This window comes from Dicentrarchus labrax, unplaced genomic scaffold (genome assembly GCF_905237075.1).
Source record: "Dicentrarchus labrax unplaced genomic scaffold, dlabrax2021, whole genome shotgun sequence".
Lineage (NCBI taxonomy): Eukaryota > Metazoa > Chordata > Actinopteri > Moronidae > Dicentrarchus > Dicentrarchus labrax.
The window spans coordinates 21,245,820-21,265,494 of NW_026136706.1; the positions used below are offsets into that span (position 1 = coordinate 21,245,820).

The 19,675-nt window shown below is 40.7% G+C and overlaps 1 protein-coding gene across 3 annotated transcripts in view; it reads right to left on the reverse strand.

The window, feature by feature from the left end:
* The window catches only part of fgf14 (fibroblast growth factor 14), a 101,280-nt gene that overhangs the window by 35,150 nt on the left and 46,455 nt on the right, over nucleotides 1-19,675 (reverse strand). The window contains exon 1 of one of the 3 annotated variants that reach the window (XM_051404660.1): nucleotides 2,743-4,158. The exons of 1 other annotated variant lie outside the window; for it this stretch is intronic. In XM_051404660.1, coding sequence (XP_051260620.1) covers nucleotides 2,743-2,935 — 193 coding nt within the window. In that variant the 5' untranslated portion in view covers nucleotides 2,936-4,158. One more of the 3 variants, XM_051404661.1, reaches the window with a different exon arrangement.

Sequence of the window (19,675 nt, forward strand, 5' to 3'; positions counted from 1 at the left end):
AATAATTTTTTCAGACTTTGTGTTGTTTATCTAGGTCTATGGGTACTCTGTTTTTTTGCGGGGCCTGCCATGATAATGACATCTGAAAAATAAATTGAGTCAAACTAAATATAAGGGTAATTACTATTGATTTTAGATCATTTTTATTCATTTTCTTTGAATTTGACCAAAACGGTGTTACTCAAAAGCACCATTCACGTCAGTGTCAGTCAATATAGCCCATAAGAATAGCTAATCTAGTGTCTCGCTCAGAAGATCAATACTCAAAGCCAAAGGGAATACTAGCATATACTAGTATATTTCAAACACCTCCACTCCCTCGTCTTCACACATCTCAGAGGGAATCTGACTTCAATGTATAATCATAGCCTGGATGGTTAGAAAGCTGCTGTGTTCTCCGCAGGCTCAGCTGTCACAGGGAAGCCAAGTGTCTTTCTCACCTGGGAAACGAAGACGATTGTGTGTGTCTGCCTGTGTTATCACAACACATATGATCGGTGGTGCGGGCGACTTTGTTCACTCACATGAAAAAAAAACTCCTTCCGGGGACCAATATTAAATTAAGCACACCAAACAAGCCATTACTCTTCCTAAGCTGTGTGCTCTTGTGATAATACAGCGAATAAGAAAGAAGCAGGGAGAGAAGTAAAGTGTGTAAGAGAGGTGTGGGGGGTGAGGGGAGAAACGGTGGGATGTGGGGTATTTTTCAAAGCAGTTCCCTGACAGCAAAGCCTGATATTGCTTGGTGAAGATTTTCCTAATTCTCATGTGAGGGTGAAATTAATGATTTATATTCCCATTAGGCCTCTAATCACAAATTACACAAAATTAACGCAAGAGAAAACAGAGTGTTTGCCCTGTGTTCTGATTAGAGCCACAAAATGAGGACAAAATACCAATTTTAAAACAGCTTCCCCCTTAATTTTAATTTCATTTTAGTGGGAGTGTTTCTCATCTTCAAGCCAGCAGGGCCACGGTTTGTTTTTAAAGCTTCACGACACAGTTCACTGACACTTGTGCTAGCAGTGTTACTGTGGATTATCATCATTATTCTGAGGCTCTGGGAGGCTCTAAGTTGCTCTATAAAATGGCCGTTGCAGGTGTGAAGTCATTTTGGGGTTGCCAGTGCAGGTTGATTTGGCATCCACATGTCTGACACAGATTCATCTGAGCAAAATCCCAATCGTTTACATTCATGTCGTGTTAAAATAGACACCACACCAGAAAGGAAAGCCAGTTTACGTAGCTTTCTAGGCTTTCAGCATGGCCAGACGTTAATTACCCGGACCAAATGACAGCATCATCTGTCTACGTCTCCGCTGTGGGGGCTGCAGGACACTACTGATTTTCAAATGAAAAGATAAATACGCCACGAGCCAATTTGGAGGTGACAGAGGAGGACAGACAATTAACACTGGGAAAGCCACACACACACACACACACACACACACACACACACACACACACACACACACAGATCCTAACACATGCACACAGTGGGCAGAAGCAGAAACAGTAGCCTGGAGGATAGCCGATTATAACCTGCCATTCTGATGCCACCTGACCCATGTCCAGATGTTGCCTCTATGCTATTATATAGATCCTGTTATATCAAAGTCATTTTAATCCATGTAATCACCAAGAGCTATAGTGAAGGGGGACATTTTCACTCACAGTATTGTTCAATTCCAATATGAACACAGTGAGGGAATGAGAGACTCAGCTATCAAAATGGCTCTCTTTGTGAACAAGATGAAAGACTAAACACTTCCATGAGGCTTTGTTAAAAAAAATGCTGTTTGTAATGCAAGTTTGCCTTCAAATTATGCAAAAATGGTGTTTAATCATTGGCGCTACAGTGTGTCTGATGCAACAGGTTTAGATACCTGATGATTCCAAGAGGAACACACAGCCGCTTCCCATCATTCACTAACAGGGGGAAATAATTGGGAGTAATTTCTTTCCTAAATGAATTATCCTGATTCATTTTTGTAAAATAAATTATCCTCGCAGTTGGCACTGATTCCAGCAGTGAAATAATTGTTGACAATGCTCTTTAACATTTCCAGGTTGCCACATTAGAGTAAAAATGTTCATGACATTTTCATAAGTGGAGCGAATATCAGCTGGAGCAACAAGAGGCCATGTGGGCCCACCAATTCCTACAATTATGCAGAAAAGCTTATGTTTGAAAGGCGTAACCTCCATTCGCTGGGAGATATTGACCTTTTTGCTTGCATATAAATGAGTTTCATTTCTTGGTTTTTGTGATGTTCCTATGTACTAAGCATTTCAGCCAATCATGTGAGTGCTTCATAACGATCAGGCCCTTTTCAGAGCCGCCAGGTGACAGCTCGGTAAACCTGTCGAAACCATTTGGTACAACTCGTCAGGAGGCTGTCAGCTACCTGGGATTGCATGTAAATCAGAGGCAGGTTTGTTATTTTCAACCCAACCGGCTGATGTCTGATGTACCAAACAGAATGCCCCCCCCCAAAAAAAACCCCGAACTTTTTACGCACTGAGGTGCAATTTGGCAAGTCTGTGGAATCAGTAATAAACAAGTATCTTTCATTGTTTTATTAGCTTGTGTATTTCCACCACATGGGTGGCAATGTAATTGTGATTGTTGAAGGCCTAATTAGAGTCGTCAACCAGTGGTTGCATGTATGCATGTTCACACTGAATGCACAACGCTCTACGCCAACAAAGCAGGCACCTTGCACACTAAAGTTCCCAGACCTTGTCGCCGTAGTCTCCGCTTCCTGAGGCCGAAGATGCGCACTTTAGAGAAGATGTCGACCAGGTTCCCATTGCAGAGCCCCTTGTTCTTGTTGGGGCTCTTCCTCCGTCGGTTGGTCGAGGGCCGGTCTAAATGCTGCTCCCGTGCCTGTCTCTTCTGCCTGATCAGCCCACTTGCGATAGCAGCAGCCATGGCTCAAAATGTCACAACTGCTCAGGTCCAGTCTGCACACTGAGCACAGACAACACAAACAGCCGCCTCTCAGAGCTCGCAGCCCGGGTCACAGTCCCATGGTGGCGGCTAAGTGGTCCGTTCCGTGATGTCAAATGTCAAATATATATATATGTTTTTAGGAGCTGGTTTTCTTGTTTGTCCAAATACTACATGATAATTGCGATTTTAAAACAGCTGTCACCATCACTCAAAAAATTCTTGGACATGATGGAAAAATGAGATCAGTTCATGCGTAATTCCATACATGCATCAATAACCATAGTCTTGATGAAGAGCTATGCCAAACTCACGCGGACCGAGATTTCAGTGGATTATTCATACCTGCACAGTGATGTTTTTGTTCACTGCCTGTGACATGTTCAGTGGCATCGCCTCCTTAAATGTCCAATACCGGCTGCAGCGTCCTCACAGCAAACATTCAGCCACTGTTTTCCTCCTTTCGCCCTGCGTTTTCTCCTCCTTCTGCCAGACGACGGTTGCTCTGTCAGAAGTCGCTGTTTGGGTATAGCGGTGGGGACGCCTGTGCATGTGTGCCGCCAGCAATCAAGGAAATGCAGGCGCCTCCTACGGAGATCACAGCTCGAGTGAAGGCGCAGCAGCCCGGGCGAAACGAACTCCCAAGTTTGCTTGAAGCAATCCGCGACAGCAACCCTGCGATGACCGATCAACAGTCGCACATTTTGGAGACGGAAAGAAAAGACGCAACCGTAGCAGAGTTATGAATTGATGCAGCGGGCTAAATTGAAAGTTGTATTCCAACTACCTGCCGATCTGCCGGGATAACGTTCTCAAAAACGGATTTTCTTCACTGTATTCCACAATCACAACGCAGGCGGCGGGGCGCGATGGAAAAAAGACAACCAAAGCTGATCTAAATCCAGTGGAGATGACGTCTGCATTGTGAGACAAGCTGCATACAAATATATAAACTTAAAAACCGCCGGCAATCGGCAGACAGTTCCACCCAGTGGATTTTCCCCATTGAGCCCACAGCGAGAGAGATGCATGTATGGCGATCAGTGCGTAAAGGGAATAAGGAGAGCATAACGCCACTGATACACAGCACAATGCATTTTCCCACGCTGAAAGAAAAAAAAGGAAGCGGTGGTCTATATACCCCCAGATCAACAAATCCTTCCCATCAACAAGTCCTAACCACTCGTTAGTACACGCCTGAGTGGAGAGGATGCCCTCCCCCCTCTCCCTCCCTCTCGACCACCAAGCCCCTGCTTGAAGGGAGAATGAGCAGCCGGGTCTTGATGCTGTCGTTAGATGGGAAGATTTTATTCTTGCACGCTTCAGTTCAGGCTCTACAGTAAATCTACCTTAAAATTAGACTGCTGCTAAGAAACACTTTGTTTTTTACCTAACTAACAGAAATGATAACTAGTAGTGATAACAAATGTGCATGGTTTAAATAAATAAAAAAGTATATTACAGTAACTCTATATTCTGGCTCATACGGGGACATACTAGTTGCTGCACATGTGGTAAAGAGCCGCATTCATATTGTTTAAAATTGCCCTTCAGGCTGCGCGCTCCGTTTGCGCTGTGTGGTTTCAGCACCTCGGACAGCGCTACACAATGACGGAGGGAAACGCTCATCATAACCTATACCTGAACGTCCACCAGAGACTATAGGGTTATCTCACGTGAACCACAAGCACCTGGAGATCCACACCAATCTTATCCCTCCATTTAGATGGTGGATTTCAATGGAAATGTTCCGTTCCACACAATAAAAGCCAGTGCGAGACAAAATATTTGATCCTATTTATTTTTGTTTTGGGGGAAATATCATCTAAGTCTCAATCACAGGCAGGAAATCAAAACTCAAGAGAGCCATCTGCTGTTTGCGGCTGTAATTAACATTTGGGCTCACGGGGGACTGGAGCGTTGTCATTGCATTGCTCTGGTGTGCGTTCTCTCTCCGCATGTCAGACGCACCTGTTGATATCCAGCTGTAACGGTGTAAGAAAATATTATGGGTATTATGGGTTGAGCAGGCAGATACACAGCTGTAGAAGGAACATCAGTGCCCTTTCATTTCCATTACAGCAAAACGTTTCAGAGAATATAATCAATTTTAAAAGAGAAAAACGGTGAAATGATAACGTTGGAACGCACGGGTGGCCACTGATAATATGCCCACTGAATTACATACAGACTATCTTACATATGCACATTAAGGGGTATTTATGGCCCTGGTTATTTAAAGTCATGCTTAGGTATGTGCACCGGTCGTTAAGTGCCTTTCCCCCTCCACCCCCTCATCTGACTCCCCTCTCCGGCTATGGATGCAAACACGGTTTATGTCCCGTGGCTGTAGAGAAGCCTCCTGCTCGGCAGTGCTGCAGGAGGCACTGCAGTTAACGCTCCAACCAGCAGCGGACACTGTCAGCTCAACAATGGTTCCCTTACCCACAGCAACTTACAGAACAGCACTGTCACAGTACCGCTTCTGAATAGGAGGGGGTGTCTATTTTGCTCACCTAATTCTTATCATAGAGGGCTGGCATACGTTTAATGTAAAATCTCAACAGGAAAAATAAGTGATTATGGAGTATTATTCTGCAGGTTTATCTCATCTGAAGCAGCAAGATAATATTAGACTATGTTTGTTGGCAATATTGCTTTTTACAAATTGTATGTACTGGATAAAGACAATATTATTAGAGCTTTTCCAACACAACAGCAAAAACTATAAGTCATTTAACAAACACAATATTACCATTTGGAATAAGAATTTGGTAAATAATGAGCTTCAAAAAGACAAATTGCAGAAGAGGCCCAATGTGAATGTGTGTGCAAATTAGCATTGGTGGGCTTGAGTGATACCATAAATTCTACAAATGTGGCACTCCCTAGCAAATAAATACAAAAAACTCTTAGAGAGGAGAGAAGAGGAGAGTCTTTGCACTGTGGCTTTTACCTTTTCAGTCACACAGCATGAGGCTGAATGCTTGGACAGGCAGACACGCTTTTTAAAGACATGCATGCAAAAGCCTTACAGTACACACTGAAGAAGCAAAAACAATCCACGAGTCTAGACCACGTGAATGCTTTCATATCAAACTGAATATATAATGCAGAATGTCAAAAAGCACATCAAAACCCTGTGGAATATTCAGTCATGGAAGCTAAACAAGGACGCACATACCTACATTTTTTTTCCTCCTGCATGTGAATGTATGCGAGTCCATGGCAGTCCCATTCCAAAGCCCTCTAAGCCAAGACTTTTTCTTGTGATTTCTAATGCCCCATTTATACTGCCCCTTCTAGGACCTAACGTGGTTACGGTCAACTGATAGTCTGCCCCGAGCTGTTCACATTCATTTGTTCACAAACACTTCATTCATTCTTTAAGTTGGGTCACAGAGAAAGGCAGTTAGATTGACACATTTGGACATTTCGTCTGAGACTAGGCACAAATGAAAGAGGACTAAATGTTGCCTTAGGATCTCATTTGCAAGAAATTAGCCTGTTGCAAAGAAGACGCTTGTAAAACAATGCATGCATTTTAGCTTGTGCTCCTCTATGATCAACATATTTTGGACAGGGAATGCCAGAAGTGCACAGCTGTCCTTTATGGAAAACATGGAGACCCAAATATAAAAGCAGGGTCTGATGCAGACCTGTGAAGCCACAGCCTCATCAGGTCGGAACATTTTAATCCAATCTCCTCTAAGGAAATTGCATTACTGTTAGTTAGATGTCCTGCTGCTGGGGCAAAGCAAATGTCACCCACTGGAACTGGGATAAACAACCCATTTGATTATTGCTGTCACTTTCCTTCAGGGCCATGTTCTTTTATCACCCGTCCTAATAGGAAAACAGCCAGTAGGACACTTCTCAGACCCAGAGAGATAAAAGAAGCTTAACTTGCCGGAATCAAATCACATTGCATTATAGAAGACAGAGAGTTAATTTAATTTGAGAGGAGTAATGATTTTGACTTTGCAAGGATTTATGTCATTTTCTTTTCTCCCTCGTCTTTCTCTTCCTCCACCATGCTTTAGCTGTTTAATCACTGACTATCATGACTCCATCTACTAGAGCAATAAAAGCTTAGAGAGCCCGCTTATGGACTGTGAGTATTCCACTGTGCACGGGTGTGCGTGTCTCATTTGTTTTGAAGAGTCTAATAGTCCGAGCTAATCAGACAGCCGAGATAGACGAGTGCATGTCACAAGCTTGTAAATGGGGGATGAAACAGAGAGCTTTTGTTAAACGGTGAGGCCCTGGAGGTAGGCGAGGGCCAGAACATTCATGGGGGTCATTATAAATCACGATAGGGACCAAGATTATCTGTACTACTGTAGTGATATAGCCAGGAGTTGGTGAGAAGTGTTAAAAAGACAATGGCTCTGTCCAAAATCATTTACTGTTAACTTCTAAATGACTACATCATCCACTGTATAGTGAGTTTTCCCTTTAAATAATGTTAGCCAAGTGTCTACTGACAATTACTATAGTCAGGTAAAGTAATATTTAACATAGAGGACATTTAAAAAACAACATATTTTAAAGAAAGTGCTTTAGAGGGAACAATTTAAAGGTCCAGTGTGTAACATTTACAATAATCTATTGTCAGAAATGGAATAAAATATTCATATGTATGTTTTCATTAGTGTATAATGACCTTAATATAGGAATTGTTATGTTTTTGTTACCTTAAAATTTGGTGTTTTTATCTACAGATGCCGCAGTTCGCCACTAAATCCTACACACTGGACCTTTAAATACATAAATAAGAGTAACAGACAAAATAAAAGTTATGATGGAGCCATATTCTTTACAGACAAGACTAAACAGCAGTTAAAACAACGGGTCAATGAGTCATTTAAAACTGCACACTGGATGGTGAATCATTGTTCAAAGGCACACAACTTTCTTTTAAAGAATAGAGATCCAAAGATTTCTCAATATATGTCTGGCTGAATTTTGGTGAAAATATTTCCATGTGATGACACAGTGCAGCTATTTAAAACATGGGATATTAGGATTGAATGTTTTCTTCAGTGTAAACAGCATATAGCGTCAGTGGAGAGCTGGAACAAGATGATTGGCGGTGTAAACAAAATACTTTCAGACAGTCATGATTTAAACAACCCTGAAGCAACTTTAAGAGGAAAGTGTCTGCAGCAATGAAAAATGCTCCATTACCTTTAGAGATGTACAGTAAGCTAGCACATGTTCCTATAGTGTCTATACAGTTATGTTTTAAACTTTACATTTAAAGGGGATTCAAATCATCCCAGAATTCAAAATAAAACAAGTCAGTAACTCAAAAAGCTAAACACTACCATGTGTACCACCAGACTGGAAAATTTTGTTGACTGGTGAAATGACAGGAACAGTTTTTGTTTTTTGTGATACAGCAGCTTATGGATCCAATAAATAATTTGATCATCTACATAGAATTCCTAATTTAGTGTATACTTCAGTGAATAATTCAGACACAGCCGATGTGACATGAAGGCCAAGCATTCCTGGATCGGTGCATTTCTTGTGACTATTGGCCCTCACTTGTGAGGGTTTCCTCTGGCTATTTCCTGCAGCAGCCCAATAACATGCAGGTGAATGAGTGAAGTAATGTGCTTTCTTCACAGTGATCAACTGAGAAACAATCCTTAAGTCCTGTTTTATTGCCACTGAGGACGCTCCTGCTACACTGTCAATGAATAATATATTTGAAAAGGTTAGAAAACAACCCCAGAGAGATTTAGTTCCAAACGAGTGGAAGAGCTGATACATTAAGTCTCTGCTCACAGACCTTTAAATAGCTGGTTCATCATTTCATGCAGAGTGTCATAAAATCATTTAAATGTACATCACATAATCGCCGCTAGGTGTACTAAATATGCCACCAGAGAATATGTATAGGCACATTACAATATGTCTCTCTGTTGAGAGCATGATGGAGTGCTGCCCCTCCCCAGGGATGAGATTAGAGAGGGCCTGAGGTGTGCAGCCCGCCAACAGAGACATTAATGAAACACAGTGGCTTCAAACTGTGAGCTCCCCTCACTAACAGCCTACTCCCAGATAAAAAAAAAAAAAAAAACTTAGTTAACACTTATGTTGCTGAACTACACATACAGTAAAACAAAATCAACAGCATGTACAACTGCAAGTGAGCAAATTAAAGAGGAGGAGAGTTGGATGATGGGCTTGTGGGAAGGAATATTTGCATGTGATGTTAATTTCGGGGTCTCCTAACGACATCTTGATTATTGCGAGTTTCCGTGGTGATACGGCTAATGGAGCAATCTAATTAAGTCTTCTCTATAACTATAACTTTGGAGAGAAAGGTCATTTTGTCAAATATATATATATGTGTGTGTATGTGTGGCTGGAGGCTTTTTTGCAAACTACCTTGACTTTTTCACATTTAAGGAAAACCTGATTACTGCAAGCAGAGGGAAGCACAATTGGGTACGAGCGCCAGTGATTAAACACTGCCCTGCGGCCCCTCACCAGCAGTGATTGGTTAACTGCCGAATAATAGGCCACATCACAAACAACCCAGTTGTGTGGTGCATAATTTGTGATGTAGCTAAACTAGGGTGTGTAAGGATGCTGATGTGATGTGCAAAGAGACAAATATAAAGGGAGGGATGCAAATAAAGATGGAAATCACACCGACGGGACCAAAAGCCAGACATGCGGAGGTAAAATAACACTGTCGCAATTCACCAAAGAGTCCAAATGCTGGTCACACACAACCTTGCTTTCTTCTCTTTTTCTCACTCTCTCTTTCTGTCTCATACGCGCGCACGCACACACACACACACACACACACACACACACACACACACACACACACACACACACACACACACACACACACAAACACACACAGCTCCATCCTTTGATCCTATTTTAAGTCTGCAGCAGTGATGGAATGTGCCTTGTCAGCAGCACTGCAGAGTGAGGTTCCTTGGAGAAGCCCTGGGCAGTGTGGGAGAATATCAATTAGTCCAAACCCCTCTGGCAAGGCCTGCTTCCGGAGCTGAAGGCTGTCACCAAGTGCGTCTAGGGGAGTGTGTGTGTGTGTGTGTGTGTGTGTGTGTGTGTGTGTGTGTGTGTGTGTGCGCGTGCACATGTGCACATGTGTGCATGCTTTATTGTTTATTCTCTGCTAGCAAAATATGTTGGTGTTTGGGTGTGTAGGTGCGCAGACACAATGCGTGTGCCCACTTGCAAATGCATAGAGTGTATAGGTGAACACATTAATATTAATAATTTTCTGATGCAGGTGAAGGACCTGGGTGTATTTCGATGCTGGGAGGCTTAATAGAATGGTAATGAGGGTGATGTCAGGTCAGGCTGAGTAATGTTTGTGAATCCAAAAATGCTATATAGGGAAAATCAGTCAGTCAGTGAATGCTACGGTGAATATAAAATATATCAGTTTGGTTGTGTCTGCAACATAAGCTTGAAAACACATAATAGATTAAATTCAAGAGGATGCATATTTTAAGACAATATTCCTGCTAAGGGAAGCTTTTTTATATATTTAATCTCTCTACAAATACACAAACTGTGTAGCCACTGACCTTCAGGTGTGATCAGTAATTTCTTTTCTAAGCTGGTTCCCTATCAAACTGCAGTCCACAGATGATACTTGATGTGAATTCAGGTGCAATAAGTTCACAGGTCCATCAGAATCCCTGCCTACTGTTGATTGCACTACCACTACTCCTTAGAACAAGCCCATATCAAATAGCATGGAAGATTATCAGGAGTTTGGACAGGCCGTATAAGACAGATGTTACAGAGGAAATAGCCCTAATTCTAACAGTTTACCTCAGTACTTGATCGAACCATGACCCCAAATGACACCCTAAACCTAAACCCTTAGCCCAGACATGAAGCACCAAGAAATAACTCAAAAGAATAGTTGGTCAAAAGTTAGTGCCTGTATGATTACTTATGGGATGTTGTGTGCTGGATTCTTTTCATATTTCAACCCCAACAAACTTGCAAGAAAGAGGTTTAGAGATGTTGGGAGTTATTTCCCCCTGGCTCCAGTCTTTATGCTTAAGATAACCGGCTGCTGGCTCCAGCTACAGTACTTACCATGCAGTCATGGGAGGTGTAAACATATGTCAAACTATTCATTTAAGGTCTGTTTGAACCTAAAGATCAGGTTCTACCTCGTGTTGTTATTATTATGAGGACATTTGGTCTCCAGAGTGTTTCTGAGTGGTTTCTGAGTCAATGTTGAAAAATATTGCTCAATGGAGCTTTACATGTATGAACTACCAAACTGGAATTAAAGTGGATTACCTAACCAAGCTTTGCATGTGAATAATAAAGTTTTTTATGCCAACATGACTGCAACATTCCCTCTTGTTAATGGAACCATAACCATAAAATATTACACCTCCATGAAATATTATGTCAGATAGGTGTGTTTCATATCGCTCCTGTTTTAATGTTTCCTTTTTAGAGGTCTATTAAGGTGTGCTCATACGATATGCACCATAGATCTCCAATGAGACAGTGTGTGAATGGGACCTCAACCACCTCTGATTGAGAACAGCAATAAAGTTTTCCCCAAGAGACAATGAAAGACTAATGATGTCTGTAATGAACAAAGTTATGACGCTGATCGTCATTAGCCGGGGCGGCACTTTGGCTGATGCGACTCTCTTGGCCCTGAGAATAACATAAGAAAAAACAGATGATGTCCCCGCCACTACAGAAATCAAGTGCATATGTGGCAGTGTTTGACTGTGAGCTAATGGAGGTGACAGGGGGACAAGGAGTACAGTGATTAGTCTGAAGTGACAGGGTTAATACTCTAGTATGACAGCAGTCATTAACCGGCAGACATTACCACACACTCAGACACCCATTAACACTGTCACAAATCAAATGTTAACAAAGCTCCAAATACATCAAATACTCCACGTACTGTATCCCAGGATCCACTCTGTCTTACCAGAGGTCTGCCACAGTGGTGTCAATGCAAGTCTGTGATCCCTGATGTGAAAACTAACAAACAAGATAAAGTCTGACTCCATCCAAATAACAAACAGTGATGATTAAAGACAACACATGTTTATTTTTTAGTTTTCTATTTAAAGGTCCAGTGTGTAACATTTAGGAGGATCTATTAGCAGAAATGGAATATAAATGTGTTTGTATTTGTGTAATCTCATCTAAAAATAGGAGTTGTTGTGTTTTTGTTACCTTAGAATGAGCTGTTTGTATCTACAGATGGAGTGGGTCCTCTTCTACTTCACCACTAGATGCCACTGAAACCTACTCACTGGTCCTTTAAAAATCAGTTTGAAGAATCAGTAACCATTTTTACTTCTTCATTTTAAGTTTTATCTTATTTAGCGGACAGCTGGACTTGTACTTGAATAGGCTGCTATATTGATGATTCGTCTAGTGATGATTGTGTCACTATTACCACTGTGCTGTTATCCATGCACCAAATTAAGTTAGTATGAGACATTGTTAAGGTATTGTCTTATATTTTCTATTTTGCTACAGATGGTATCTGCAGTTTTTACTTTAACACATTCACACAATCATAAGCACAAGGATACACACAGTATTTGAATACAAACACCTCAAATGACCTGTTGGAGATGTATGTTCATGAAGCTGAGAAAATACCCTCATGTAAGCTCAGTCTTTTGCTAGAAGCCAGTGCGATCAAACTTATCAGCCAAATTCTATGAGACACCGATCAGATGGAAAAACAAAAACAAAACCAAATCAGTGAAGAAGGGGCCTTTGGGGGCTGCTATGTGTTGACACAGCACACTATAAAGTAAGACAGCTGATGCTACTGCAGTCTGGGGTAATGCAGTTTACTTGTACTTTTCTGATGGATGTATACTTGTCAAAATAGAAAAGTGGTGATAGAAACTAGACAGAAAAGAAACATTTTAATGTCGCTCAGAAGTTATATATAGACAATCCTTGTTGTGTATGGAACGCATTTTCAAAAAGCAAGCACCTTACATAGAGGCAATCTGGGGTGAGTCCCATATTCATACTATGTGATTATGTGTGCACACAAGTCTCTGTTTATGTTTCAACAACTTGCCTGAAGTTCAGTTATATAAGAAATTAAGTTCTGTAATCTTGGGGTTTAATGGAAAAATATTAATAGTGTTTCTTGGAGATCAGTTGGGTTGATGGTAAAATTGGACATAAATGTGGATTTTTCGGTTACTGCTTTCTGTTAATTGGTACTTGCCAGTTTGCAATATTAACTCATTGGAATTTAGTGACATTATGACAGGTAATATTAAAGCAGCAAAAAAATACAGGATCAGCCAAATCAAAACATTGTGGTTCCACAAGATCACTATAATCACAATTCAGGTGATTGTGGAGCCTCCGGCAGTAGTACTGACAAGAAAGGAGAACTGATCATCTCAATAATTTAGCAGCATTGAACTGACATATATTGCTATATAGTTTCTTTGGAGGTGAGATGAATGTCTTGGTAGATATACCAAGGCCTCTCAAACTGTTAGACAGAAGAAGTACATTTGGTGTACAATTATCCAGCTACATCTGTTTTTAGTTCAGCAGAGCACTGCTACAGGCAGTGTCACTATGTGACATGCAAAGATCACATAATCTGCAGGTCTGGGAGTTTTAACTTGTTTGGTTTTGAAATGAGGATGAAAATGCAGACCCTGCTGGTAAGATTTTGACCCACCTGTCATGCTTTAACTGCTTTACTACTTACTAAGTGCCTTACTACTTTTCAGCCACTAGAGAGCAGTGCAGAGCTCAGCAGGACACTGCTGCAGGATTACAGTGCTGAACAAGGAAAGGCAAACTGCTCTGCACAGAGAATACGGTCTATTCTAAAATGTCTTTCTTCCCTAAAAAAAGATAAGTCTTTTGATGATTCTGACAGAACACAGAAGAGTTCCCACTAAATGGAACCCCATCAACTTCCATTTGCAACGGAGCAACACATAGTTTGAAAAGATCCAGTGAATTAAACAGAAGATTTATGGGAAAGTAACTTCTGTTATGTTAGTGCTTTGTCCTGACTGCAAACAGTATATTCAGAATTTGTATCTCCCACTGCACTTAACCAGCTGCCAAAGGATTGAACTAAACCTGGAACCCTTTTACAGGAAACAAAATGCTCTTTGTCTTAAAACAACCAAGATGCCCTCAAGTGGTGAAAACGGGCTACATCATAGATGCTGTGTTTGGACATGTGTGTCTGATAATGACATCCCCTGATGTCCCAGTCAGTTTATCAAATCAGCAATCTATCAATCAATTCACTCAAAGGTTCTCACAACATGATGGAAACAGCAGTGAACTCAATGTTGACTCAACCAGAGGAAGTGAGGCTGTGTTGTGAGCAGTACCTAACATTCAGCAGTGATAAGCATAATGCGATTGTGGGTTTCTGCTGTAAAAGATGATTAATACCTTACTGCCTACTGGCATTTGAGATTATAATTTTGTATGCATACTGCTCATAGGTTCGTGTGTGTTCATGAATGAGACAGATGGAAAGAGAGAGCCAAATAGAATAAAGAGAATGAAAAAAAGGAAAGAGACATTTCCGTATGTTATGCAATGGCGGCACAGCAGGCTCTATAATATATAGATCAGAGCCTTAGGACACACAGTTTCCAATAGCGGTCAGTGGTGCAGTGCCGTAGGATCACACTGCACACACACACTCACTCAGCTGGTCACTGTTAATGTGAGCAAAGCCATTTGACCACAGTTGGCATTGGGTTGATGTGTTCTTGATTTAATGTAGAAAGCAGACAGTAGCCTTTACCAATCAGTCAGTGACTCTCCAACTGCACTATGTCAAAACAAATCACTGAGACACAAGATCTCAGCCTTGTGGAGACGTTTTCAGACCTCAAAGACTTTATTTTTCTTACTCTGGCTATTTGCCACAGGTTGCAGGTCTAAGTAGAGAACTGCATCGTGCATGTTCAAAGAGTTAGTAGTCTCACAAGAGAAGCAGGTGATACGAAACCAAAATCAAAGCCTAAACACTATGCTTTCTGTTTCTGCCCCAAGGGCCTAATTAACATTTATGCAAACCAGGATAATTAAATAATAATGATATACTGTATATGTACGCTTGATTAAAATAGAGGGATGAGTACCTTTAAGCAGTTTTTTACCCTGTGTCAAACTTAAAGATATAAAAGAGTGAAGGAAAAGATAAAAAAGCCCTCTGTCAAATAGAGTGTTTCGTTTGCATATCTGCCGTTAGTGCCTAATGAGAAATGACACATTTGTAATTACAGTGAACTATAATTAGCTAGTGTGTAAGTGAGATGCCAGGACCCAAGTCTTAATGACTGGGCTGCACGTGGGGGAGGGGGTGTTAAACCATCGGAAATTCAAGCAGAAAAAGACTTAAAGTTCATGTGGAAAAGCTTTAAGATTGTAATATTTCTTTCCACATTAAACAGACTGGCGGGGTGGGACTTGATTTGAGAGCTCAAAAATTGGCAGGACAAAGCCTGCGAACGTGGACATCGATGTTGGCCTTCACTGTACCACAGAAGCTCACTCACCTCCTCCATCACGCCTACTTACAGAGGAGGTGGAGGAGGACGAAGAGGAGGGACATGTTTTTATCCTGGGCCTCCGGATATATAAGATTGAGGTTTTGGCAGGAGACAGAACAGCAGATGATGTTGATGATGGCAGCTTGACATATCTCTGACCTCATGATCACTGCTACTGCCCATGAGCTTAAAGTGATTACTAATTGTATACTTCAAAAGGTGGTTGGTAGTTTACCTCCTCAGGATGAATTCCAATGCTTACTTAAGTTTCCTCCGTGAAAAGTGAAAATAAACTCATCCTGGAGGATAAATCAACTTATTCTAGACAGTGGTGGAAAGTGACTATAAGTGCATGAACTCAAGTACAGTACTTATAGGCACAATTTTGAGATACTTGAACTTTAAGCACCTCCATTCCCTCTACTCCCCTAGATTCCAGAGGAAAATGTATTTTAATGCATGGCATTTATGTGACAGCTGTAGTTATTATTTACTTTGCAGAGTCAAATTTTACTTGCAAAACATAATGTCAGTTAATAAAATATGTAGCATTGATATAGATTACACAACCAAGCAGCAGTGAAAAAAGTTCAAATCAGCTCCACCTCATCCAGCTACACCATTAAACTGCCTCTTAAATTTCAATGCATCAATAATAATCCAATATATCAAATATACAATAATGTATTTAATAATTTAACACTCCTCAGGTGACATTCTGTATTTTAGTACTTTAGATACTTAAAGTACATTGAGCTGATAATACTTATGTACTTTTACTTAAGTAAAAAGGATTTTTGCAATCTGATATTGTTACTGTTACTTAAATAATCTCAGGACTTCTTTCACCACTGCTCTTTAGCTTACTATGTTCAAACAAGCGTTTTCTTTTTCTTTTCTTTTTTGCCAAAATACAAAAAGACTGAATACATATCTTGTGTTAGAGCTTCTAGGTGGAAAACAGTGCAATAAAGCCGCAAAATATATTTATTCTGAAGAAGATATGAGTGGCTCGAACATATTAGGCATGTACTGTAGATGAAAAAAGTAGATTGATGCTGCAGCAGTGGCTTCAGATGTTCTGATACTTGTTTTGATGTGAAAACATAAAACCCTTGGAGTCCATTGTACCCACATGAATTCAAACTGACCATAGCTGCTACTCTTTGTGAAGAAGAAAACTACTAACCTTTCACAGACAGCGTTCAAGCTGGCATGGGGTGAGTATTTGATGGTCAAAAGAAACATCTAGGGTTGCACATCATTTTAAGGACAAAAGTAGACCAGCAGGTTTTATATAAAAACCGCCCAAAAAATATAGAAAATATAAAAAATATCACATTTTATTGGCTCAAATTTTACTTTATACGCCAGCGTGCAAAATATGTCATTTTTAAAGAAGCAGCAGTCTTTTTGTAATATAGTATATTAAGGCATAATGATGACTCCAGACAGTGAAAGCTGATTAATGTGAAGTTAACTAGTCATCGTGTACAGCAGGCAACCTAATGCCTAAACCATCAGTAGTGTGTATCACAGTAATGCATTGTTTAGGTTGATGCAAAGCATGTAGCGGGTGACTGTGGCAAAGCTGTGTGTATTTCCCAGAGGACGCATGTTTTTCTGTTAAACCGTTGTTTCCATTTTTTCCCAGCAGATAGCGGAGTTGACCTTTCGACACAGGTGCTAAAAATAGCAACATTCTCAAATACAGGGGAGCTCCCGGGATAAGTAAGACACTTGTGAAGTACAGGTGCACACAAATGTCTGCACTCACAAAAGCTGAAACCCACATGCAGGCACATTAGAACACACACACACACACACATACACACACAAACACACACCCCACATTGCCCTCTACATCAGCTCCCCTGACACATGGTCAATTTCTGCTCAGGGAAATGCGCTCCTTTCCTATCGACAAGCTTGAATTAGATTGGTTTAACTCATCTATCTTACAGAGAGGTCTGAGTCTTGTCTCTCTGCAGTGTAACGACACACACACTGCTTTTTGTCGAGGAACAATTAAAACTGTTAGCATGCATAAATGCATCTGTTCACAGGATAACGGTAACAGTGCTGTTCCCAATGCAGCTTTTGGTGCTGAGACTCTTTTCATTTCTGCATGGCAGGAACAGAAAATGAATGAAAACACTTCAGGTACAAGGTAATGATAGGATCACTGATCAGACTACCAACTCCATTCACTGTAGAGAATCCTATGCTTTTAAAAAAAAATTGCTTTAACCTTTCATTGGATGTGTCATGAGTGTGTATGTAGCCCACGTGTAAGTTTTTAGCTGTTAAATGTATTTTATGTGTATTTATTGTCTGTATGGGCAGCTACTATGTCCATGACAAATTTCCCCTAGGGGACAATAAAGTATATTCTGTTCTATTTTATTCTATTCTATTCTAACTCACTAAATTTCATGGCAACAAGTCTTATATCTTAAATGTCTTTAAGTGTCTTTAATGTCTCAACTAATCACTATTTTTATATTAACAATCCAAAAAAATATGAACGTGTTGCTTACAGTGACAAACCAGAAATGTGCAGAAATATTACCTGACCCAGCAGTTCTCTGCAGATCGTTTTAGGGTCTTTCAGCTCACTGTTTTGGTTTTACGGCCACATCTTTACTGTTTTGGTTCACTCTCACTGCTTTCATCAAATTGCTTCCAGCAGCATCAGCTAGTTTCAGTTGAAAAAACAAATATAAACCCACTGTACGCTAATCCAACACCAGCAGTGGACGGACAAAAATAGCAACTAACACTGTGGAGCATTTGCCCATGCAATGCTTACGATTACAACAATTAATGCAAATTCCACCAATCCCTGTGATTTCTGTGTAAAAATCCCCCAAAAATGATTTAGCAGCTCAGATGCCAGATATTTTCCTCAGGGGATTCGTGATGACCAAATCAGAGCTACAGAGAGAGCCAACATTAGATTTTAATTCATCAGGTAGACCATTCACAACTCACAATGAATGCTAAAGTTGGTCCATACCTGCTGGATGTGTAAATAGGCAAATGTTTGTTGCCAACACATTGACCATATCAACTTTATATACTAATAGGTGTTGCTGAGGTGTTGCTGATTGTACAACCCCCAACTGGCCAATAATAATAATAATAATAAATTGATATTAGATACTTGATATTTGTTGCTAAGTACAACAAAACCTTAATAAAAGTTTGGTGATGATGTTACGATGTGGGGAAGGCACTATTTCTCCTCTGCAAACCATAAATTGACAGAAAAATTCATGGACAGTTATTTGGCTCTGCAAAATGTGAGATGGATGGAAGTGCAGGCAGGCTGACTGACCGACCCACGGACGGGCAATGGCAACCTGCACTAATAGCACACACATGCAATTACACAACCACAGAAGCTGCAGGCAAAACGGTCCAGATTTGTTTTAAAAACCTAAAAAAAATGAGCTTGTCAATGAAGGGAAGGTGAGGACAGAGACCAGGTATACATTGCAGTTGCAGAGCCAGGAGACGTTACTCCCCTGAGTCTAGCTATTCCATCAGCTCTCCTGACACATCTGTTGATTCACCACACAGAGAAGTCAATTCAAGTTTCTCACTCTGACTTTGTGTTTTTGTCTCTTTCTCTGTTTGTATGCACACTGAGATACACATTTACAGAGGGACATGGGGAGAGATGGCACTCCATAAGAAAACTAAAACAGACTCTGCAGTGCAAGCACACCGTTGCTAAGTAACACACAAGAAGCTCCCCCAAGTACACTCCAGTAAGTTCAGTGGCTTGTCACAAGCCTACACATGGTGCACAGGTAAACACACTGAGTCAAGTTTGTACGTCTCTCTGCCACAGTGTACTTTATAGCCGAACAAGTAGGTTGAGCAGCAAACATCCTAAGGCACTTCTACTGAGGGTGATTTTGACAACATTTACATATACAGCATCTTTAAAATATATTGAAACTATAAATTCAGAGGACATTTAGTGTGCAACAAAATAGCAACATAGGGGAAAGGTTGAAAAATGTAAAAAAGTGGGAGCAAATAAAATGAAGGAGTATGAGAAGAGTGGAGACAGAGAGAGAGAGAGAGAGAAAGAACGACGCTGTGCTGCTGCAGCAGAAAAGCCATGACATGTAATTTA